Genomic DNA, 25,122 nt, shown 5'->3' on the forward strand with positions numbered 1-25,122 from the left:
CGACAGGCGACCGGCGACAGCGACGTGGAAAACGAGAGGATGTCTTTCACAAGTTGTGAAGACGGGAGCAAGGGTGAGAGGATAAGAGGTGAAAAGCCGCGACGGTCTTGGACGGACTCCAGGGCTCCGGACAGGGGGTCTAGTCAAAAAAGCTTTCAACCCCATGCTTTTCTGGGGAATCTCAAGAGGCCCAGAACATCGAGGAACACCTGAGGACCGCCCGGAAGGACCACAATAGTGGAGCCCTTCTGGAGCTAACGTCGCCAACCCCCGACAGTCTTCGACAAAATCTCCCCCTTCCCGGTGTGGTTCTGGCTGCCCCATGCTGGTTCCTGGCCCCGGTTGGAGCCTGTTGGAGCATGTTGAACCTCCCAATCTGGATAGCCTTAGAAATCTGACCAATCATACACCGCCTAGCTTCCTGTTCCTGGCGGGCTTCATCTCGGCAGCGGGTGGGCCATCGACAGGGGAAGCTGTCAGGTACAAACCGGCCAGATCGGCGAGGCCCAATGGTGTTAGGCGGGCCCTGGCTGGGGAATCTGTGACCCTCAGGGCTAACCTCAGGCGAAATGAGAGCCCCAGAAAGACCACTATGCCGCCCAACTGGTGCCATTAGCAAATATCAAGATTGCTTCCATGTACCGGGCAGGGGGTGAGTGTTTTTTTTTCCTTACATTATTGTGTACAAAAAGTCTCAACAGACAGCAAACAGCGGAAGTGTGCTTGCTGGTGGTTGCAAGTTTCAGTGCACTGGCTTTGTGGTCCTTTTTCCTCTACGGGCTGGTTTTTTTTATGTCAGGCCGTCGTCCAGGATGAGATCGGTGAGATTTCCCGTATCCTCGCGTTGTTCTTCCTTCTCATGAATGAAGCGGAGGGATATATGTGGCTTGGCTAGCCACTGCTGACCGCAATATCACCACCACAGCCAGAACAGAGTCGATACGCCACCTCCCAACGAGATTAAGTATTTATCCTGCGAGGGCATTTTCCGTCCATGTTCACGGCGCACGGCCTCGCTTGCAATGCCATCCAGAATCTCCGGTTGAGTGTGTTGGGCACTTGTAAACCGCTGCTTACACGACTAGGAGGCACTGTACAAAGTCAAATCCAGATCTATCTGGAGCTTCGTAGCCATCATCCATACCCATACTTACAGCTGAGCTCTTCGACAATCCTATCTCTGAAGACAAATGGTAAAGCACCTGCCTAACATTCCTTTTGCATGTGCCTGTATTCCGCCACATTTGTGAGAGCTACGGAATCTACCCATGTTTTTAGCATGGAATAAAGACCCCGCAACATTTGAAGGGTTTCAATATAACATTATCAACTTGCTACATGGAATACTCTCCATGCAAAGGGCTGATTGCCTGTTAAGTATTGAACCCTATTTCCAGCCACAAATACGCCAGTTCTAAGATGCTGTGAGTGATCATTGCCACATGCGTTGCAAGAACTTTTTATTGCCTCTGAGACAGTGACTTGTTTTACATCTTTTCGATGAGCTATACCCTGCTGGATAGAGCAGGAGTGATTGCGGTCAGATCTGTATAGTCATGGTTTTTCTTTGCTCTCCATCTTGCCAATCACATCAGTAAAATCTGTCTACTAACGTGTGTACCAACTAGTTGCCATTCCATCTCTATCACTTAGAAGATGTTACTGTATCATTTAGTTATGACTTGTCCTTCGCAAACACCTCATTTCCCAAAGAAGTCAACTCATTACGCAGTAGACTTAAGTTTCATTTCACAGATCATATACAGCCTGGTGATGTCAGCTAAGTGTGAACTAAGAAATTAGCTCAAGGAACAACATGCCGCTGAGACCACATCTGCTTGAGCTTTAAAATCTTCCGCTATACTGATTGTTGAACCTTTGCAACTGGGATATCCGCGGTCGTACAACTCCCAATGGCCCTTCCGGCTTGTTTCTTTATTGTTCAAATGCTGCTTGTTTTGAGCTAAGCAGTTCCTGTCCTCTCGGCCTTACAAAGCTGGCAACAACATTACCGAATGGATATCCTGTCGAACACGTCGGCCGTTTTATGTTAATCACTTGTCCAAATACAATAATGTGAGTGAAAAGAGTATGCAGCCGGTGCTCTGGCCATGAGAGCAAAAATACAAAAGCATCATGACAAGGGTGAGATTCGAACTCACGCCCCTGAACGAGACCACGGATTTTGATTAAGGGTTTAAACACCTTAACGTGGCGCCTTGGACCACTCGGCCACCTTGCCTTGGATGCACCTGCTAAGGCTGAAAACACAGATCCTGTCCGTTTAACAACAACTGCAGTAATCCACTGTCCGCAGCGAGCTCCGACCTATGCCACTGTTTGTGACTTTACAGCTGAGTCTTATGCTTATGTTAATGTTTTGGTAAAGCCATTAGTCTCATGAATCTGGAGTAACTATATACATATAAGTTTCTGCAGCATGTAAGTGGCTTTGAATTAGTATCCACAAAAGGCTGGCTGGATTCAAGCTGCCACAGCTGCATCCTCCGCTTGTTCTTGAGCCTATACCAGTACCAGCTTGAGGGAATGGCCAAAAACGCTGAAGTTGATGCTGTCATGTATGTAACTGCGAAGAAGACAGTAGTATTAGGTACCCGAGAAGTTGATTGGATGCCGAAAGTGGTGTGACGATTCCACAGCCTCCTGAGGTGGGTTCGAAGGCAGTGACCAGGTTGTAGAACCTGAGGGCCTGGGGTCCTTACACAGTAAAGTATGGGATCACTGCGGTCACCAGTTGTTGGTTGACAACTGTTCCTATTGCTGACTGAGGAACTTCTCCTAACGAGCAGCTAGCTAGGTCCTATATATATGAGCGTCTCTTTCAGCATCACTCCTACCATCACGAGTACCACCAGTGATGCTGGAGTATCATGCCGTGTTGATTTGGTCTTGACAGTGATGATGTTTTATTGGTCTGTCCTTTCGGCCTCTCCCGTCCTGCTTTTCCTGGCAAGGCCTTCCCCATTCCATTGGCCTTGACAAGTGGTGATTGACGAGAGCGTCCAGTCAGGCACCTTTCTTCTCACTAATCAATTATTTGCCTGTCATGATGGGAGCTTTGGCGATGGTTGGCATTTTGAAGGACGAGAACCGGGTTGGCATGTCATCATCTGTACTTGTAGCTATTATAACCATAGGGTAACTCTTGAACATTGCTGCTATAAATACTGTATGAGTGCAATATGCGTGATGTTTACATATGAAGGAACTCACTTGAGTATTGATCTTCATTAGATCATGCATGTTGGGTGAACCAAGTTTCCCACTCAAGATTGGGTGGACTCTTCATGCTGACCATCGTTCACACGCCCAGGTGATCTGGTTCTTAGCATGCCGTTTACCTAGTTGTCTATTCCTGGAAAAATGAAAGGCTCATCATAGTATCATCACTTTAAAGTCTGTTGGTGGACCTCTGATCCTAGACTCAAGGCCCCGTTCTTCCTACAGCTATGCATCAGGCTTAGTTTCCTGCATCTATGCATCTTTGGATTCTTTGCTTGTTTTATGGCCTTTCAGCCATTCAGACACTTTTTGTCCCAATCATGTATGGTCAGAGCTGGCTGCAATATTCATTGGGTCAGAGACCTATGAAAGTCTCTGGTTTGGCCTTAGTGGCCAGGCCCGAGTTCAGCCAGCACTTGCTCACTCACTTTGTTTCTTCCCACAAAAACCAATCCCGAATAACCACAAAAGTGGGCAATTGGAAAGTCATTGTATCAGCTGGGCATCTTGGCTCATGCCTCTTGCATCCTGAGTCTAACAGAGGTTTCTCAAACCGTCTTCTAACCATCGAGTAATATTGTCTTATATTCTTGGGTTTTGACTATGATTGGAATAATTGGCTTGGTCTCTCCATTTAACAGATTATCAGAAGTTGTCAAGAATTGTTGTTAGTCAAGGCCAGCAAATACCTGGCATGTAGGTTGGTTCATCCAGGGCACATCGTTGAGGGTAGCTGACTTCTATGTAAAAAAAACGATCTGACCAAGAAATAAGGCATTTAAGCAGGTAATGTCCAATTAACGTAACGTCTAACCATGGTTGATATCGATAACTGTTAAAAAAAAACATGTCATGTGTACGCATGTTCACTCTAAGACATTAAAAACACACCCGAGTCATCAAGTATCGGTTGGGAAGGATTCTCCAAGTGATCTCGTTATCTGTGTAAAGAACACTAGTACACTATTCCCAATGATAACGAATTTTAAACTGGAAGACACAATGGCTGAGTAAGAAAGGCTTTTTAGGTCAAAATGGTTGTTTAGCCCCGTGCGCGGCTAACAGCGTAGGTCTAAACAGCATCAACAAAGTGCCTTTTAATCACTAGTCCAACAGGAAATCTAATCACGATAAATTACGCTAGTTGTTGCTCAATCAGCGATGGAACTCGAATTTGCTTGTATCATGCATATGCGTTCCATATGATTGGTTGAGATAGAGCCTTTCACCATGAAGCAAGAAATGAACTTGTTGGAGAACATTAAGAGGCCTTGAACAATCGGATCGCGCTAGAAATGTCAGTTCTCTCCTGAATGCTCTCAAAGGGAAATAACTAGTGAAAGTATAGATAAACACTTCTTGGGATAGTGGAAGGATTGAGAGTTTCAAGAACAGTTACTGTAAATAGATATCTAGCTTTGTGTATGAGACTTCAGGGGGCCGATGCCCGGAAAAAAATTACCTATGCAATCGGACAATCAAGAATAAGTACGCTACTGCAAGTCATACTGCAAGCAAGCCTTGTAGCCAGGTAGGGCGCATACTATACTCTCAACGGTAAGGGCAATGATGTCCCCATCCCTAAGACCAGTACATGCTAAGGACAATGAAACTCAGAAAAAGAGACACGATGATGGCCTACCAGCTCAAGCCGGGCAGCCTTCGCAGCTAGTCCAGACACAAGACCGGCAAGGTACTAAAGGAGTGTAACCACAGGACTGGGTACACACATGCTCACACCTATCAGGGAAAGATACACTGAGATGGTTTACTTAACATAGTGTGCATGGTGTTTAGAGTCAACAATAAAGGCAGATGTGAAGGCTGCAGACTACTTCCAGTTTGGTGAAACTGTGATGCTCAACTGCCGACTACGAATCTCCCTGATCAACAAAAGACAGACCTAATCTATATTTGTCATATGGTAAAGATTTGATGTGCCCAAGCTGGGCTCTGACTCTTGAATTCTTGTCATTTCAATTACGAATGGAGAAATGGGAGACCAACTGACCATCTGTTAACGCTAAGGACTTTACTATTGTGAGTGAGGCGATTGGATTGCCATTCGGGTTACTCACAGCTTGAGTACCCCATGGTGTTCAGAAATCATATATAGAAAGTAAGAAGCAGGATTTGTATGTATACCCCCTTCTTTGGCTGGGAGGGACAACAATGAGCAGGCCAGGGGTTCATATTCCAAAAGGTTGCTGGCAGCGGGTCGGCTACGGGGCCCGAGGCCGCCATCGGGAACTAGAAGCTTGTTTGGCCTGTGGGTTCGAAGCTTCGCAGGTGAAGGGCCTCGTTGATGATGAGCGTTGGGTACTCTTCCCGCCATCCGCCTTTCCCCCAAGACAGTGCCTACGCAAACTGTACACACCGCCATACCTGCTCTGCCTATGCACAACTGACAGCCACAAGTTGCTGACGGATTGCTCTTGCCTGAATTCGTGCCCTTCCCACGTGACTATAGGCGGCTCAAATACTTGAAAGTCACGTGATTAAGCATCCGTCTTGATTAGCACGGACCATATCTTTATTCTTGACCCTACGACGTCATCTTTGACCATGTCATCTGCTTCGCAGGCAACCGCGAAGCCAGAGTACTGGCCGATCAAGATTGCTCGAAGCGATGGGCAGGGATATCAGAACCTGGACAATAACGCGCTTAGCGACAATGATGACCAGGACGTGACACAGCGCGAGCGCTGGGAGGTCATCATTGCAGGGCACCTCCAGACCCAGCTGGGCCCTAAGGACGACAGTAAGTTTCATGGCAGACCCTTCCAGGTTGCTATATGCTGTCGTTTTCTAGAAATACTGGTACTGACATGGACATGGTGCAGCGCGGCAGTACAAACTCGATGGGTTCCCCAACGGTTATGAGTTGCGTTATTCAGTTCGAAAGGATGGAGTTAGCAGGGACTACTACCTCTACGGCCATCCAGCTGGGCCTAAGGCCGTCTACCGGACCCCAGGAGATTTTGCCCTCCATGTTATGTGGCTGGCTAGCGGCTCAACAGACAACAGCCAGTGTCCCTGCGACCTCTGTCATAAATATGTGAAGGAAAAGGAACTCGCAGCGGCCAGCGCTGCCCGTCGGAACCAGCCTTTGCAACAGGCATGCACTCAGCCCCAACAGCAACTTTATCCACAACAGCAGCCTCAGGCTCATAAGCAGACCCAACAGTTGCCAACCCAGCAACTGCAGCCACTACATCAAAACCAGCAGCAGCAACCATACCACCAGCAACCGCCATTCCAGCAACAGCAGCCTCAACAACTGCAGCAACAACTGCAGCAGCCCCAGCAATCTCAACAGCATCTGCAGCAACAGCAGCAATATCAACATCCACAACCCCCACCACAACCACCTCCCCAGCAACCTAGTCCTCCTGGTACAACTAGCTGGGCCAACGTTTTTAGGGTTGGTGAACTGGTGTGGTATAAGCAGGCCGCCTGGCGGCTCGGTGTGATTCTCTTTATATCACCAAAGCCTGGAATCGATGCCGTCAGCCGACCGCCGACCGATGAGGACTACCAATTTACCCTAGCCCCTTTGGGCCATCTGTTGCTACCCCAGGCCACCGTCGTCAAGGAATGCCACGACATGCGGCCATTCCTGACGTTTAGTGTGCCAAATCCTGGTTTGGAGGACCTCAAGGATAAGTCCTTTGATGCTGTCGACTGGCAGGGGCAGATAACGATGCGTTGCACAAAAGAAACAGATCCTCAGAAGCGGGTTTACAACCAGCAGGTCATCTGCCTCGAGGCATCTAAACTCGGCGCTCGAGCTATCAACGACGCTTATTCCACTTTCAATTTTCTGGGTGAAACAACCACGGCCAACGGGGCTTTCCGGCTCTATCATTACGAGGGAGTCTACCTTGGCGCTGAGATGATCCGGATTGGAGATCCCATCCGAGTAACCGTCCGCTCTTCTGTCATTGCGGACTCATCTGTTGCAGCTACTGAGGCCATCATTGCAGCCACCGTTCCACCTGATGCCACAGTCGTTATGCTTATCGATTCTATCGAGGTGTTATTCCCGGCAGCTCCTCCTCATCGCTGGTATCTTCAGTTTCGCGGAAGTCTGTACCGCCCCTATCGTCGCAGCATGTCTGAGCCGGTTCCGTCGAATGCTGTTCTTCAGCCGGCAAGTCTCGGCCAAGTTTTCTCCGAGGAGATGGCGATGCGCAATCAGATTGAACCCAGGGCTCGCACGGGCATGGAGTGGGTCTGGCTTCGCCTTGGAACGGATGGACCAGGGCCAGCCCAGGCTGTTGTTCGGGCGGAGCAAGACGTGCTTGGACGTTTCTACGTGACCACTCGCTTGATGGAGGTTATCGACCCAAATAAGCTCAAGGACTGGGTTGCGAGAGGTGCTGTGGAAGAAGCACCTGCGTATTTGAACAATCGTGGTCATAGTGGTGGAGGACAGCTGACGGGCAGGAAGCCGAGTCGGACGGCAACATTGGGAGAAAGCGTCTCGACAACATTCGTGGCACCTTCGGGCATAATTGAGAATTGATATCGGCACTAATGGGGATTGTCTGCGCTGGTTGAAATTTCTTAAGATAATAGATAATCCGTACCTCCAGTTTTGCTTCCTTTCTAGCAAGAGTGCTGGTTTTGCACTAATAATATCAAACACATCAAGTAGTGTAGTCATCGGCAACGCTTTGCTACTTATACTATGCTCGTGTTTGTGGTCTTCGGATTATTGCTAACTGCGAACGGCTGTGATGATGCGAAGGGCGGATCTTCAGACACATAACACGCTTCTTGCTTATGCCAATCTGTACCTTATCCGTATGTCTTTTGCTGATCCTTCTGCCCTGCTTGCTCGGCCAACCTCATTTACGACCAAAGTATTTCCTTCCGTTTATCATCATTTGAACGTTAAGGCATCCGTAAGTTAGCATTCCGTTTCCTTCTGTCATGCTGGGGCCTTACTCGTAGTTCTTGAACAAGGGATCCCAGCATGGAATTGGTCTGCACCGACCATCCCAAGAGATGAAGCGAGCGCAATGAAGCTTTTTGTTAGCGGCCGCAGTGGAGAGCCAAAAGGGGGCACTCCGTTGCTTGACCCAGCTGTTCGGGTCCAAGTCAACAACGGCAGGTCAGCAAGATGTGGGAAGAGAAGCGGTGAAGGTAAGGCAAGGATTGCTGGTTGTTGCATTGACCCGTGATTCTCCCTAATTTTGCCACTTGCTGAGTGACCCAGTTTCTCGTCGGGCGCATACTGTGGATTCTAAACGGACGCAGAAGTCCAACAAGAACCATTCTGTCGGGAAAGAAAGTAAAGAACGGAGATGGCGCTCCGATGTTGGTGCCAACCGCCAAGAAGAGAAAAGCAAAGCTAAATTACGGAAGGATTCGTGCCCTTGACGTCAAAAGATGAATGCATACATTCGAGCTAAAAGTGGCTTACCTGGGACTTGTTTGCAGTTTTGGCCTGTTGCATACCAACTTAGTCCGCGCGATCACTGTCAGAAGATGACGGAATGGACATTACCATATACGTATATAGGGTTTTGCGGTTTACGCCATGCATACACGCATAGAAACCTTTCAAAGCTCCCTCCTTGCCGACTTCTAGTGCTGGTTACATGTGGCAGAACAGGTGATACGCCCCATCTGACGCTTGAGAGTGAGAACCAAAGCCGTTGAAGAAAGACAAAAATACGGAGTGTTGGGCCGGTAAGTCCTCCGTGCGTGTACAATTGACAGCAGACACCTTACGGTTTGGAACTCTCAGTTGCGAACCGCGCTTTCGGAACCCATTCCCAGTTTTCTCGGACCCCGGATTTTTGTCCCCTGAGTACACAATTCACAAAGAGGGATCTCTAGTCCCAGCAACATGTGCCGATAGAAAAAAAAAGGAAGTTTGCGCCGTGGCTAGGCTTTGTGTTGAGTCATTGCCATATTGTTTGTACTCTTGGAAGGCGTTTTCTCCTCCGTTTGGACCAATCTGTCGGTACCACAGGATACGGAGGGGGGCAGCCCGAAAACAACGCTGCAAGATGCTTTAAGCACACACTGGTAGCAGTTGTACTCAATCATATCACCCATGATATGCGACCACTTTGGCCCTCTGCCACTTGTTAACTCGTACGGGCTGGTTGTGAGTAGTACCTCTAGACTCTGCATGCGCTGCAGTGGTCCATCGGCAAGCGTGATGATTCTGTAGGGTAACCTGTACCTATCGTACCCAACGGATAAAACGCTTGGGGAAAAAACCAGGCGATCGCCGAATGAAACCCAACAACCATCGATCCATGGACACACCCCCGCCACCCAAGACCCTCGGTCTGCGCAAGTGGAAACAAAAACAATTGATTGGGGAGTAGTCTAGAAAACACAAGAAAGTACGTCGCGACACCTTATCCGACCAACCAGTCAACATTACCCTTTGTTATATGCAGGCATCCAGTTTGTCCTTCCCTGCTCTTTAAATCCCAGCCCCTCATCAACCATTCTGTCGGTGTCTGATGCCCCTCATTTCCGCCTGAACGGAACGGGGCCGAGCCGAAGCAAACAATACCTACTTAGGTACCTAGGTACCATAACACTGGGACAAACGAACTCCGCACCAACGGGACAGCAGTTTATTGCTTTCCCCTCCTCTGTGAAACTACACACTGCTTCTAGGATCTTGTTTCGCCTGCTTTGTGTAAGCCGGATGCGGAGCAGGCGCGCTCTTGAATCAGTTAGACAAAGCAGCAAATCAGAGCCTGGCGGATGTGGTGGCTTGTTTGGTTAAAACTTGTGCTTCCACACTTTAGCCTGTCAATGGGCAGCCACAGTGGTACGACACCTCCATAGGTCTTAGGGTATGCGTCGTCAGTCGAGGCCGAGGAGGGTAGGATCGGGATATTTGTGATACGGCACCGGTAAATGTTGTGTATGTGTACACACAAGGATCTCATGTGGTCGGGGACTGTCTCCTCCTTTTGCCATTTGCCGGCGATGTGCTGAGACGGTAGGTTTTTGTTGTTACTGAGTGGGTTGATGCTAGGTGAGGTCACAGCGCTGTGACACAGAGCACTTGAGTCAATCGATACGATAGCAAGCATTCGCCCAGAAGCCAGAGGCAGATAGGTAGATATGCTGGATTAGTAGCAATAATGTGCTGGGGGATATCAATTCATAAACTGCAAGCTAGCAATCAACACACATTTTAGGAATCTTGGGCATCAGCACATCTAGATAGTGTCATGATAATCATCAAAACAGACAGCGATAGAAAAGACGGGAAAAAAAACAGGAAATGCAAAAAGCGACTCCAATACCATCATCACTCAGCCTATGCTCCTCCTGTGGAGGCAAAACCCGCTGCTTGAGACACCCGTGGGAACAAGACACCTCGAGAACTTGATAATCGCCTGGTTGTCGTTTGTAACAGAGCCATAACCGGCCAACGGGCGATAGTCATTGCCAGCAATATTGACCGATGCAATGCCCCAAGTCCTCTTTCTCCTCAAATATTTGCATCATGTCCGGGTTCCAGCCCGTGTGGCCCTAACCCATGCACTTCTTCAACCTGTGTTCTCTTGCCTTTCCCACTTGGCGGTGGCATATAACATATTTGTTGGATCGTTTAATGGTGCGGTCGGAAAAGGACAAAGAACGAAAGTTGTGTCTAGATGCACTCCGGTCGTGGTCGTATGTTTTCAAGTGGCGTGCGTATACGAAGATTTTGTTTTCGCTTCATGGCTGAAAGACGGGGGGGCCGAAGTGATCCTGCAGTCACAACACCTCCAGAAACCGATGCGCGATGGTGTCGGGAAGCAACCGTACAGAGAGGTCTGTGGAACCGAGAGGCAAACGAGACTTAGAAGACAACCCCTTGGGAACCTTAAACGACCGAAAAATGCAAGTTATGGACTATCGAGATTTCATGCTGATGAGATGGGTGGAGGTGTGACACATCTGTTGAGGAAAGAAAAAACAAAAATTGGCAAACTAGCTCCTCGTCCCCCAGAACCGGGTATCAGAACGCCATTGCCGGCACACCAGAGTCGCCATAGACAAACCAACAAAGAGCTTATTACTTGGCGCTCAGCTTCAGGGCCTCGAGTCTGGCGTTGAGACTTTTGAGGACCTCCGGGTCGGGCTCTGGCTCGACCTTGTGAGGCTTTATGCGCGTGCCGGGCTGGTGCTTGCACTTGGGGCAGACGGCAGGCGCCTGCGAAGGCACCGAGTACTTCTCCTTGCACTTGGGGCACTCGTAGTGTGCGGTCTTCATGCCAGGCCCGTCGTTCGGGTAGCCGTATGGGTACTTCTCCTTCTTGGCCCTGCATCACCGAGAATTAGTATATTCTCCAATCTGCTGTGGAAGTAGCGGGAGTGACAAGAAACTTACGGATCGCGCGGGCAGTCGGTACAGCGGCCGTGGTTGCAGCTCTGGCAAATCTTGACGCCAGAGCGGAACAGGGTGTTGCACTGGCAGCAGGTCCTCCTGACACGCTGACGCGGCTTCCGGTAGATGAGGTCCTGACCGCCCGTCTTCGACGGGCGCTTGAGGACCGGCTTTTTGTGTTGTTGCGGATCCCACTCGACAACGAGGGGCTTGTGCTCCTTTTGGAGAGCAGCGCGTTTGGCGCGGCTTGCCTCCTTCTCGGCCTCGGTCCGCTTCGGTGGAATCCGGGGACATTGCTTGCAGCGGTTGTGCTTGCACTTGCTGCACTGCTTGTTGGCGCCGAAAGTAGTATCGCACTTGTGGCACTTCCTATGGACACGCATCTTGATGGGCTTCTCAACGCGCAAGACGTGGCCATCCGAAGAGTACCACTGGCTGGGCTTCACATCGAGCCCATGAATCTCGGCCAACTTCTTAGCACGCTCGGCGTAGATCTGAGCGCGCGGGACCTTCACAGCGTCAGGATAGGCCTGGGCGGCGGCCTGCGAGGCGTCGCTGTCATAACAAGTTAGAGATGCATGCTAGTGGTTTATTGAACCATAAGCCAGCACTTACGCAGCATCTTTGGCGCTGTCAGCAGGAGCCGGCTTGGAACTCAACTGGGAAAGACGACGATCCGCCCTCCTCAAGACCGTCTTCACACGCGCCAGGAACTTGATGCCCTTCTCCTTCTTTTGGACCGAGGACGGGCCCGACTGCGCCGGAGAACTCATGTCGGCGTTGGCTATGGTCCGCTGTTCGGTCTTGGTCGGCGAGAATGGGTCAGGTATCGGAGATGTGCTGATGTTGTGTCAGGTCGACAGACGACCTATATCCGCGCAGGCTGGCTGGGTAATTGGTGTCCGATCGGCACAGGATCTCGCGCGACGTTGATGTATAATGGCTAGGTGAGGGAGAGGTCGTCTCGAGATCACGAGGATAGCAAGGCCTGCGGCAGCGGCGACAGCGAGCGCAGGGCGACCGGCAATTTTGAGTTATCAGGAACAGATGCCGATAATCGAGATGAGAGGCAAAAGCCAGAGAGGCTAAAGTCGTGGCCAGGATGTCGGTGGTTTTGTTGATGGAGACGACAACACGATGAGCACGATGGCAGCCAAACTGCTCCGCAAAAGCGGGAGAAAGGGGAGAAGGAGAAGCGGAAACCGTTGGGTGGGAAGCGGTAGCAAAAGAGCTCTGGGTAACCTGGGTGTCGGGGGCAGGAGGCCGGGAACAGGCTACAAGTACGGGTCAGACAGGGATCATTTGGCGCCAGGGAGGATGCGATGGAAACGAGAGACGAAGCTGCAGCGCTAGTGGTCGTGGTGGATAAGATCGCCCAGATGGGCAAAGGCCCATGGCAAAATGTGGAGCCGTGGACACCAGACCCAGCAGACGCAACAGGCCAGCCAAGCAACGAATGTGGAAAAACCGTCGTGTCGTCCGGCCACGGCTGGACGCTGGCTCAATAGCGTCTGCGAGGACCTGCGGCAAGATCCCCAAACCGTCCACCCGCCGCTTGATTAACCCTAAAAAGCGACGGTGCGCAACACGCTGGCCAGGGCCTGGGCCTGCAAAGCGCGAGCAGCAGCATGGAGGAGTTGCTGGGCGCTGGATGGGACGCTGGACGCTCCGGAGGACAACCTAGGCCACTGAGATTCTGACGGCTTGGCCTCGCTGTGACACCAGAGGACTGCGATATCGTACGTACAACTGTGGAGTGCACTCTTATACTTGGGCTGTAGATAGTTTACCTAGTAGGTAGGTAGGTAGTGTCTCTTTAGGGATCCCTTCGTGCAAGTGCAAGTGGAATAAGTACGACTGTGTTGTGCACATGCTCGGGTAACACGGCAACACGCGGCGCACACTGCACACTGTCCTACCGCGCGATCCACGACAATGGATGGATGAGTGAGTGGCCCGGATGGTTGGGTGGATGGGCACTACCTTACGTATGTACACACACAACACAACACGGCACGGCAGCACTGCTCCCCGTCCTTTGCCACTGGCTGGTGCCTCTGGTCCCGGTGCTGTGGGACTGTGGGAATGCGGGAACGGTGGGTGGGGAAGCAGAAGAACGGAACATGAGCCCTTGTCTGGAAGTGGAAAAGTCACCGTGGTGTGTGTGTGGTGCGCCCGTGCGACGTGAAGAAGCGACGGCTCCACCCAGCGAGCACCATCGAAAGACGCTGATCGCTGACACCACCATTCTTGTTCTGGGTGCTGTCCATTCAGGTGTGTCCTACTGGAATTATCCGTCTCGTCATCATTGTGTCTTTGTTATCCCACATGTGTGTCACGGTTTGCTAGGCCTGCTTGCTAGATGCTAGGCAGAAAAGGAGTCAATTGCTCTATTTTACATGTTACGTTGTGGGCACATCGGCTGGCGATACGTGAGCCTGGAGCTGTCATCCGACATGGAGAACCCCGTAAAATCCGCAGCGCGTGCTGCCAACACGGGGGCCCTCTCCGTCAGACACGTTATCTCAGTGTAATCCGTAACGTTTTCTCCGCCGTTTCCAATCATCCAAAAAGGGAGCGACGAACTACGGTGGAGGGTTCTCTCACAATCCCAGGGTTCGGGCAGGTGTGTGAGGAGACAAACCTCACCCCCCTTGCTCCCCAAAACCCGCGCAGCCAGTCACATCGCTTGCCTTTTCCTTGGACCCTTGGAAGTGGCAAGAGGTGCGGGACGACAGACTGGAACCCGCGGTCCATCGAATGTCAGATGGGGAGAAATGGGCAGCTTTCCCAAAAAAAATTTCGAGTCCCCACGCTTCGCCCGCACACTCCCCCCTCACACACCACTGGCCCTCAACTGCAACCCTTGGAAGCTAGCAGGGGTTGAGGAAACGGTTGGCAGGCTGGACAACCTGAGGTATGGAGTTAGCCCAATCTGCCTTCTCTGCGGCATTCTGATGTCACGACCACCAAGCGCGTGCAACATGTGTAAGTCTTGATGATGTTTGTTGGAACTCCATCTTGCATCTCAAAAAAGCCTTTCAGTTTCCACACACTTGCCTCTAAGTCGCGCTACTGCACCACTACGCATAGGCTTTGTGCTCTCAACAAGTACTCACATCCTTATGTACATAGATCCACTGACCTCAACTGGATGTACATAGGTAGGCCGGCAGGCAAGGCCGCCACCATGTCTGTTCGTTGGCTGCGATCTTTGGACGATTCCTTCAATCCGAAACTTTTCGACCGCCCCCTGGTTTGACGGATACGGACCCAGGCGTCGTACCGACCCATACCCTCCGGACATTGCCTCCCGTCTCCGTCGTTGTCGTCGTCGCTGTCGTCGTCGGCTTCGCTATTGCCATAACCGTTGCTGGGATGCCAGCTCAACCTGCAGAGTGCTGATCTATTCTGCAGGTGAAGACTTAGAACTGCCTAGTTGAAGACTAGGTACCTGTCACTAGCCCATCAACGAAACAAGTCCATCAACCCACGTTGAAGGTCCTGCAGCCCGCTTACATGCATGCTCCAGTTCCTGCAGAGCAATCTCTGGCAACCAATGCCACACTGCAGTGAGCTTTCATGGACGACGGGACGCTGGATGCAGAGGAACGGAGCCTTGGTTATTGAACTCGTCTGACTTCACTTGAGCGTCTATCTGCTGGCAACAGGGTCTAATTTGGTTGTATCAAATATCACCGACCCTACTGCCGCTCAAGTCTTAAGCTTCATAGCCGACGAATTACCTCGCCATTTTCAGCGCGACGTCTCTACTGTGTAGGAAACATCACGCAATTGGTTTCGAACCTCAGCATCTTGAACTGGCGCATAAACTGCATACCTACACCTACACTTGACGGAGACAATCTGATCCTCCCTTCTTCCACTGCTGTGCCGCTTCTCCGAGGATATTGTCCCCCAGTTGGGACGTTGTTATGCGTCTACCTACACATACATACAGATTACATCCGTACATATGTGTATGTGTGGCAGTTTAAGAAACAATCTCGAGAGAAACAAGCCATCTCAGCAGTATTCCGTTCATTAATTTCCTTTAACGGGTGGGATGGAAATTTTGCGCCTGCCGTGCCAGATGCTTCCTGCAACACTTGCATCGATTTTCCCTCATTCAAGATGAACTGAAGGCTGCGTGCATGGATCCATTCGAGATTCCAGTCTCACTCAAACTGATAGTTCAAGTGAGGATGCTGCAAATGGCCAAAGCAAGACAGCTGCTCCGTGCCCGGTGACAACCCGAGTGCTCGCCATGTTTCGGTCCCACCCCAGGACGCTCAAGTCTCTGTCGCCAACTTACCATCCGACCTTCCCACACAAGCCGAGCCCTCACTTAACTGCCAACAGTAAACAACCGTGCCGAAAGACAAGAACAGTTTGCTGTGTGGACATGGTTTAGTCAAAGTTCTACTAGACTGCAGCTTTTATGGCTCTCGGTTTTAACGCTGGCCCGTTTACACAGGAACATTCCAAACTCTGTTATCTCGGCTTTTGGCGTTTTACAGCTCTGAAAAGCTCTTCATATCCGTGATAAGCGTATGTTCCTCCTGCCACCAAAACCAGCGGGGCCCTACTAGCAGACGACACACGGGGCACGCACCTGATGTTGTCGATGGCGTCTTTGTTCGGTCCCAAGCTGTCGGGTCCGAAGCAGGGGCCTCGACCCTCCTTCTCGCTCACCGCCTCCTTCAAAACGTATTGCTCGGTAAGCAAACCCTCGCCCATATTACAACCAACATTATCTCTCCAGAGGTAAATCCACGCAAAAAAACTTCCATACCTAGATAAGTGTGTATCAACATGCGTGGCTTCCCGTCTCCGTATCAATCAGCTGATTTCTCTAACACTCATTTTGTTACCACGTCACCAACGTGGAAACGTCGGCCAGCACGTTGGTAGACGCTTGCTGTCAGCCGACTCCTCGTCTGTCATGTGCCTACATACCTGCCTCGACCAATGTATGGCAACATTTCGGGAGTGTTTGGCAACAGCCTCCGCCATGGAGCAGCCTTGTAGACCACCCCTCGGGCGAACTGGACGCCAGCATTTCCGGCATCTACCCGATTGTTTCGGCTCTTGTCAACAAAGCTGTTTCTACAACTAGTTGCCGGTTTAATTGGGAATTATCGGTGCATAAAAAGTATGATGCTTAGGGCCTCTTTTTTAATTCTATTTTATTTATTTATTTATTTTGCTGCAAAGCCAGAGGCTGTGAAGAGTATTAGTTGCTTGGTTTCGGGGCCACCGTGGGCAGGCTTCCAGGGTATGGTATATGTCACCATTGCCATCGCCGTCAACACCCCGCTTGCGTGTAATGCATTTTTAACATACATTCAATCACTCACAGAGGCATCCTGCGACAAGATTTCCGCAGCTTGCAAACCTTAGCTGCCTGACACGAATCCGTAACATCATTTCGCTCTGCCAGCACTGGCTAGCCTAAATTAGTGAAAGAATGTGGACGCATGAAGTACAGTGAGAGAGGTACATAGCATGTTTTTGGAGACATCGTCCTCCAGCCGAACGGGCAACGCCAACGTCCAAATACTTGAGAGGTGTCTTGCTACCTCCCACATACATATTTTGTAGGCATTCCACGTGATCGTATTTTGTTTTCTGGGTAGATGTATCTGTCCTCTGACGCGCTCGATCAAAGTCAAACCATATCCACAATTATCGTGGGTCCTTGAGCGGGAAGGGACGAGCGGCTTGCGGGCAGATCCTCTCACTAGCTCGCGGGTTCGGAGGACTAGCGAAGCCCGTGGACAACGGGATCCCTTACCCGGAGGACCCACCTGCCGAGGCATGGCGCGGGACAGCTCGGGACCAATGGCGCTTCGGTTAGTAAACAGGGAGGTGCTTAACTTTTTCGAGGATAAACGGCGCTGAAGACGAAATCAAGACCGTTTTGTCCCTGTTGCGTTACACAGTAGGTAAAGGCATTGAGAGTTTTTTGAGGGTGGTGTTGCGTATGTTCGGTCTCCACCTATATCACCCATATATGACGCGTGCGTACAGAAAAGCCAATACAACTTCCCTTTGTGACCACCGCACTTCCAACGGTATTGTTTTCTTCATCAACATAGTTTCAAATACACATAACGAAGGGAGAGTGTAGGGACTATATGGTAACGGAGTACCTGTATACTATGTGTGATATGTACCGATATTCGGGTGCGTCCTATACGTGTACAGATCTGGAAAAGCAAACGCTATGTCCCGCAGAGATGTCAAGCTCGAGGATGCGTACACCGTGTGAATGCCACTGGTTGAGATACGCACTTCGCCATGACTTTGTTGTTTCATCTAGTGTTGGAGGAGAGAGAAGAGTCGTTCCATGCGGCAGGCAAGTCGCCCCGCACACCAAGCAACAGCAGGTCGGATGCTGCTTTTGCTGCACTCTGCCGCTTCGTGCTTCCCCGACCCCTGTTCGACTTCCTTGGTAAAGATGCGAAAGATCGAATGCGGATAAGTTGCCCGCGTTGCCCATGTGGAGAGTGTGCACGTACACTAACGTGCGGTTGGTTGACCCACGCCCACGGAAAAAAAGAGAGCCGAAGCTCACGGGCAACAACCAACCTAGCAATCCAACTCAGCCTCCCAGTTGCTGTTAAGGTCCGTGTGCGCTGTAGTGTAGTGTAGTTATCGTATATACCATAATTCCTTCGCTGGAATTACGTAAAGCACGCTGGATTGGGTTAGTTAATTCGTTGGCGCACCTATATGGTTCCTTGATACCAAGATAAAACCTCCCTCTGAGCATCTTGTGTGAAAAACCATATGGATACATATGGATGAGCAAATGAAGCCAAGCTACGGATATCCTCTCCACACTGTATGCGGTCGATTGGCTCCTGCCAAGTTGCAAAGTAGCTGTGTAAACGCCAGAACACGGACATGGTCAATGTGGCATCGTTTGTGGGTTGTAGTGTAGTAGCATCTCATGATCTAGGGGGCCCGTCGATGGTCTCACGTTCGATCGGAATGATACCGGAATATCCGTTGGGCCAGAAGGCATGTCTGGGTCTTCGGAGCAAGGGTAATCTGCAAATTAATGACGCCAGTTGGCTAAGAGACTTTCCTGAACTTCTCTGATCTTGTTACAAAACCGTGGGGGTAAGGGAGAAGTTGCTTGTGGCTTACACGGCCACGCATACGGTGCGATAAGTCGTTTTGTGCAGAACAAACTAGTCATTTGCTGTACAAGAATGAAGCATGTCGTAAATAGCTGGAACTTGAAGTTCAATAATTCAGGATGTTGGCCTGATCGAAGCTTCTTCCGAGCTTCTCTGGGAGCACAGGGCAGCGGTCTGGAAATAAAGGTGGGGCCAAAACGCAAAAAAGAGTGGGGGGTTAGTTGGTTAAGAAACCGTTGAAGGTGGGTAGCACAACCTTGATCATATATCACAGACTGAGCACGTACCTACTACTGTTTCTAATTTCCAAAGTCACCTTGCCGGCCGGGCAAGTGAACTGAAACTTCGTACATACAGCAAGTAGTATGCCGTGAAACTAACTGTTTCACACCTTCTGGCCTTGGCTTTCACGGCTCGCGGGTGACTTGTTTTGCGCGACCATCTAACAACTGGTAGTCTATCGAGTACATGGCACGTACGGCTTGCCCTTGGTATTGTACCACTGCTCCGTAAATGCCGTTGAATCTTCCGATTTGGATGCGGAGGTGACTGCATGCTGCGAAGAAGTGCTCTTCGAAGCGAGTGTACATAAAAGCAGAGTTGTAACCACTCTGCGTGCTCATGTCCGTAGCCTGTGCACAGGAGTGTCTACTGGGTAAAGGAGAGTTGGTTCGAATACAGCTACGGCAGAAACTCGAGCAAACGCTCACGAATCCACACTCAATTAAATCGCTAAGCTACTTAACCTGGCTTTTTGGGTGTTGACATCCGACAATCTTTCTGAAGTTATCGTTACAGAAAGGGGAAGAGTCAACTACACATGGTGATACGCAAGGGAGAGTAATCAACACCAACATGATAGTCATTACGATGCCGTTGCGGCCATGGACCTAGCCCTGAGACGTGGGACGTGGTCCACTTTTTCGTTTTCCGCTTCGAGCCAAAACTACGAAGCAAGCATGCGAAACACAAGAGGAGCAACCTTTTACAACACGGAACAATGAGTTCAGAGCGCGAGGCTGCCCAGGCCATTGTTAGCTAAGTTTGAAAGCCACGCGGATCCGTACGAGTGCTTTTGGACTCCTTACTACACCACCAGCACAGACATGAATAGCGTCTCGTTGACGTCGGCATGCGAAAGCCAGATGGCTCAAACTCAAATCAACATTAACATCACATACAACCTTGGCCGCTGTTTGCAGTACATTGCCCATTTCCATCCAAACACTGAACTAGAAGAACATCAGTAATCCGTACAGACGGATTGCTTGCACTAGTGTGGTTTCAGGGATGCTGCGCAATGGTGTCGATAGTCGATGGTTGACGGCTGACGGGTCGCCGTTTTAGGGGAGTTTGCCCAATGTCGGAAGATCTGGCTGGTCACAGCAGCGAGAAACCTAGATGCCGAAATGCCGGACCCCAGATACACGAGCCACACAAGCCACGAAACCTGGCCAAGACGCGCTCGAAAGCCCTCGGGCACCTCCAGCCCTTCGCCTGGGACCCACCTGCTCACGGGCCACATGCTCGCTACTCGCTGGGGTGTCGTACAAGTAGGCGAAAAATGGGAGTGCTCAAACACGTCACTTCACCCACCCATAAGTCGACAATCTTTGACGATCGACGACCACATCGCGTCATCCATACACGGTAGAGTTGTAGTACGGGACTCTATCGACATTCGATTCAATTAAACATCAACCACCTGCTACAGCGTACTTCTATTACCCTGAATACTCGCTCAGTGCTGCTCGCCCGCTTAAAGAAAAAAAAGGAAGACTGCATCTGACGCAGTTAGTCGACAGTAATACACTTTTTGACAGAGCGAGAGGGAGAGCGAAGGCAACACCAATCCGACCCCCCGACCACGACAACGAACCTCGACTCGACTTACTCGACTGAGACTCGACTGTGCACCTGCAGCTGCACAGCCGACCACACAGTCCAGCAGCGGGCTTTTTACACGGAACTTTATGCAGCCAGGGCTGGTCAAAACCCCGTTGAACCATCTAGTTGAGCCAGACAGCCCCCACCCTGCACAGCCTGCCATCTCCGCCCGCCATGGCCCTGGTTCTTGTTGCGACCGCGACCGCGAGCGCCTCCCAGCCTCAGCCGCCAGCCCCGATGCTGGCCCGTTTTCCGTCCAGCCTTCCGGTTACGACGGCGCCGACGGACGCCCTGACGACGGCAGCGCCCCGGATGTCACCCTGTTCGGCCATCAGCGGCAGCAATATGCACCCCAAGACCCTGGCCGGTTGATTGCCGCCGAGGGGAACAAGCTGCCTATGGCCGTTACTGTTACCGTTACCGTTGCCGGCCAGCGCATCACCGAGTACGAGAATGCGTCTATTGCACCGGCCCCTTGTCGCACATCGCGCCCGTCGCTGGCCTTCAGGGTCACTCACGGCCCGCCGTCGACCGGCGTGAAGTTGACCGACTTTCCGAACGGTTCGTATTGTGGTCGCCCACGGCGCCTTTGTACTCTCCTTGTTCTTGCTGCCGTGGCCGCTGACCAGTGCTCTTACAGAGATCTTGACCCAAATCCTGTCTCATCTGCATCCTGACTCTCATGCCGCCGTCGCTCTGGTTTCGAAGCGCTTCTACGCCCTCGTAACAACTCCGTATGCTTGGCGTGCTGCCTTCCTGCGCTACTTCCCAGGTCAGGATGCCTTGGCAGACCACGTAAAGTACCGTGTAGGATCAAAGCCTACCGATTCGTCCGATTATATCCGCTCTGAGGTTCGCTACTTCACTCGTCTGACGCCTTTGTCCTCATGGCGAAGCGAATATCTCCTTCGCACCCGCCTGCTTCGGAGCGTTGTGCGAGGGAAACCAGGCGTTGCTGGCGCAGCCGTTCGTTCGTCTTGTCAGTCTGGCAAGAAAGCAACCGCCGTCCTGACGTACAACCCGAAGCTTCCATGGCTGGTCACCAGCCTGCATGCCGACTTTACTGGGGGGAGAAAAGGCCCGAGGGCTATACATGGCAGTGCCGATCTCGGCATGGCCACTTTTAGTGATCCCACTACCGGCAGGATTGAGAAGTTGGGTCTTGATGACCCATTTTCGTTCCAACAGCTTGACGAGGTCTTTCCAGATCTCGAGTATTGGGGCCTTGGTGACGGACCCGCCGCTGTCCCGAATGTCATTGACGTGAGCCAGCACTATGGTTTGGCCGGAGGTGAGGGTTTTCCTGGCGGCCACGTCTACTATAAAGCGCCAGGTCAGCTGCGCGGTCGTTATCTGGGCCGTGAACGAAGTGCCCTTGATCCGCTGCCCCCGGATATTCCCAAGATTCCAGAGTTGTCCGAAGCCATAAGTTGTGTTTGGATCGCCAAGTCTTCTAATGTGCCTACTATCACGCAGTCCATGGTAGGCATCATGGTTGGCTCTACGCTGGGTGTAGTAACCAGTTACGCGCTCGGCCGGGAGTCTACCGGCCCTCGGTACGCTGATGGGGACATCACCGCTCGCTGGGTGCTGAGCCCCGGCGTCCCCATCGTTGACATCAAAGTTGATGACCATTACTGCTACCGGCGAAAGGCTCTAGGACGTGTTTGGGCCGTGGCTTTAAATGCTCTTGGAGAGGTATTCTACCTGACCGAAGTGCCAGAACCTGTGCCAGCCCGAGAGAAGGTGGAAAATAAAATTAACGCCGCCTGGCGCGCAGGGCGGACTGCTTATTGGGAGCTGATCGAATCAACACGCCGCAGGCCACGACTTGACGAGTTCAACAAGACTTCCGTCAGCGACACCAGCTTTCCCAGGTCCCCCGCGAATTCGATGGGGCTGAGTAAAGAGCAGATAGCTGCGGATGCTCGCCAAATTGAGCAGCTTATGCGGCAACCCCCAACTTACTTCCGAAGAGCCTTCGAGGGTTGGGATATGTTGCGTCGCCTTGAGGTTGACTTCGCTGCTGGGAGCGAAGGGGGTGACGGGGAAGCCATCTTTGTCATTACATGCGGCGATCAACATGGAGGGCGCCCCTCTATCCGCCGGTACGTCAGGGGCAACGTTCTAACAGAACTCTCCCGTCCTTCGCGAGCAGGAACCCCCCCCAATCTTATAGCCACCGTGGCTCACTCTTAGGGGGCAATGTGACTGAAACCGGGCAGAAAGCGACTCCTGAGGATTTCAGAGTAGCTCTCTCGACTCTCGGACTCGGCAGGTCCAATTCCGGGTCCTCTCCAGCACGGGCGGCTAATAGTCATGAGTGGCAGGTCGCTGAGCTTGCGTTCACGCAGCGCCATGGCCTCGAGATCACTGCCAGCGCTGTCGACCAATCCATGTACGCCGTTGTTGCAGCTTTCGAGGACCCGCTGCTTTCTAGCTCTCAGACAGTTACTCCCAATCCGGCCGCTACCCCCATTGCAAAGCAGCCCCTGGGCGAAATCCCTGGTCGGCGTGCTCGACTGCTGGCTGTCGGCACCAATGCCGGTTCTATTTTTGTCTGGAACACGCGCGATGGCGCAGAATCCGTCATCCATCCGTTGCGGATTATTCAGACCGAATCTCCTGAGGTTACCAGCCTTGCATTGTCTTCGCTTTATCTCGTACATGGTGGAAGTGACAGTCTGGTCCAAGTCTGGGACCCGCTGGCCTCATCTCCTGATCCTATCCGCACAATTAATGCCAAATCTAACGGCCGGATTCCGCGCCACTTGCTCAACGCCAACCCTGCATTAGCTCAGGCAAATTATTTTAGTGTCCGAGCCATCTTTCTCGATCCAGACCCAACTGCTCTGCGTGGCATCCTCGCCTGTGGCACTTATGTTCGTTTCTGGAATTACAGTTCTTCTTCAACAACTCAGCATTCGGGTCGAAAGCGCCGGCACCGTCATCATCACGACATCGTCCATGGTGCAGGTGGTGCACGTCGGAACTCCAATACCGTCGAAAGTCACATCGCTGCTGAGCAGGCTGAATTGCGACGCGAAAGGGAGCGTCGAGAGAAAGAACTCGAGCGTCTTCGCAGAAAGTACGTTGGCGATGGGTGGATGGGTGAACTGACCGAGGAAGAGGCGTTGCAATATGCCAGAATCATTTCGGAGGAGGCATATCTGTTGGAAGAACAACGACGTCTGAGTGTGGCCAGCACCAGCGACAAAGCATCAACAGCAGAAGCTGTCTCTGGGAGGGACACTGCGTCGTCTGTCGGCAGCGTAGAAACCATCACACCAGAACCAAGTCTTTCTGGAGCTGCTGCTGCTCCTACTGTGTTGGAACCGAGCGCCACATCGTCCTCATCCAACCTCGAAGGAAGACAACTACGTAATGAACATGATGACCAGTACGATTCAGACTACGAAGCTCAGCTCCAACACGCCATCCGCCTCTCGTTGATGGAAGCTGGATGTGACGCTGACACTGTCGTGAGCGTCGATGAGAATGTGTCTCAGAGTAGCCTTGCCACCCACTATGGCCACGAGTTCAAAGTTAAGAAGACTAAGACAAAGAGCACATCCAGGAAGGAAAAAGGCAAGGCCCCGTTACTGGCACCAGGAGCCAAGACAATGGAGTCTGGGTCTTACCACTACAGTGGCGGCTCTGGAGTAAGGTTTGATGAAGGGCCGAACATTATGCCTGACGAAGTCGGATTTCGCGCAGATTTCGACACCGGAATCGACGATGACCTGGCTCTTGCACTCAGATTGAGCCTGGAGGAAGAGGAACGGCGGCTTAGACGAGCCAACAACGGTGTTGTTGGTGTCTTTTCGAACGTGGACGAATACGTGCCGTTGAGTGAGAGGGGCGAAAGGGGAAAAGGGAAGGAAAAGAGCATGTGACCAAGGTTCGAGCAATGTGCTGGTTTTTTGTCTTTAGCATTTATGGTGGCGGTCCGTAGGAGAAGTTTCTGACTCCGTTCGATGAAGCAGCATCGAAAATATCAATACAGCACAGCTGCTGCTGTATTATTGCGCCGTCACCGACTTGCTACATCCTGTCACAGTAGGGTAGCTATTTATCCAATATGTACTGTATTCCCTCACTCTCGCTTGTTAAGTACATAGAGCCAAAATGCTTCCAGCCCACGACTACCCCTTCAAGTACCTCCCGTGAGAGTTCCTCACGTCCAAACTTTGAGCCTTCGTATCCGGTAGATGAATTCCTGGGTATCAGTCATGGAAGTATGGGCACATTGAGTAACCACATCCTTCAAGTCCTGGTCCATAAACATCGAAGATGGCGGGCACAATGAATGTGCGCTTCTTTGCCCAGTGATTGAAGAAAAAAAAAACAATAATCGCATGTTGTTGCTGTTTTCAACCCCGATGGACCAAAACGCCTGAACAACTCCCCAATCCCGACAAACAAAAAGCCCAAGCCAAAACCCGAAATCATATAAGCACAATTGCCGCCCCGATGCCA

At 51.4% G+C, this 25,122-nt stretch overlaps 3 protein-coding genes and 1 non-coding gene across 4 annotated transcripts; 2 read left to right on the forward strand and 2 right to left on the reverse strand.

Moving 5' to 3' along the window:
* Nucleotides 1–2,137: 2,137 nt before the first annotated feature.
* CTHT_0034370 lies at nucleotides 2,138–2,242 on the reverse strand. The gene is given in 2 exon segments: nucleotides 2,138–2,184; nucleotides 2,203–2,242. It is a non-coding gene; the product is annotated as a tRNA-Leu (tRNA).
* A 3,566-nt stretch (nucleotides 2,243–5,808) lies between these two features.
* CTHT_0034380 (uncharacterized protein) lies at nucleotides 5,809–7,771 on the forward strand (the record flags this gene model as incomplete). Its single annotated transcript, XM_006693809.1, has 2 exons — nucleotides 5,809–6,004; nucleotides 6,087–7,771. The coding sequence occupies 2 exons, from the start codon at nucleotides 5,809–5,811 to the stop codon at nucleotides 7,769–7,771; spliced, it is 1,881 nt and encodes a 626-aa protein (XP_006693872.1).
* A 3,522-nt stretch (nucleotides 7,772–11,293) lies between these two features.
* CTHT_0034390 (uncharacterized protein) lies at nucleotides 11,294–12,378 on the reverse strand (the record flags this gene model as incomplete). The annotated part of the gene is made up of 3 exons (XM_006693810.1): nucleotides 11,294–11,540; nucleotides 11,609–12,160; nucleotides 12,221–12,378. The coding sequence occupies 3 exons, from the start codon at nucleotides 12,376–12,378 to the stop codon at nucleotides 11,294–11,296; spliced, it is 957 nt and encodes a 318-aa protein (XP_006693873.1).
* Nucleotides 12,379–20,729: 8,351 nt separating this feature from the next.
* CTHT_0034400 (ubiquitin-interacting motif-containing protein) lies at nucleotides 20,730–24,539 on the forward strand (the record flags this gene model as incomplete). The annotated part of the gene is made up of 3 exons (XM_006693811.1): nucleotides 20,730–21,204; nucleotides 21,284–22,751; nucleotides 22,823–24,539. 3 exons carry the CDS (start codon nucleotides 20,730–20,732, stop codon nucleotides 24,537–24,539), a joined length of 3,660 nt encoding a protein of 1,219 aa, XP_006693874.1.
* Nucleotides 24,540–25,122: the final 583 nt, after the last annotated feature.

Source organism: Thermochaetoides thermophila (genome assembly GCF_000221225.1).
Source record: "Thermochaetoides thermophila DSM 1495 unplaced genomic scaffold scf7180000011816, whole genome shotgun sequence".
Lineage (NCBI taxonomy): Eukaryota > Fungi > Ascomycota > Sordariomycetes > Sordariales > Chaetomiaceae > Thermochaetoides > Thermochaetoides thermophila.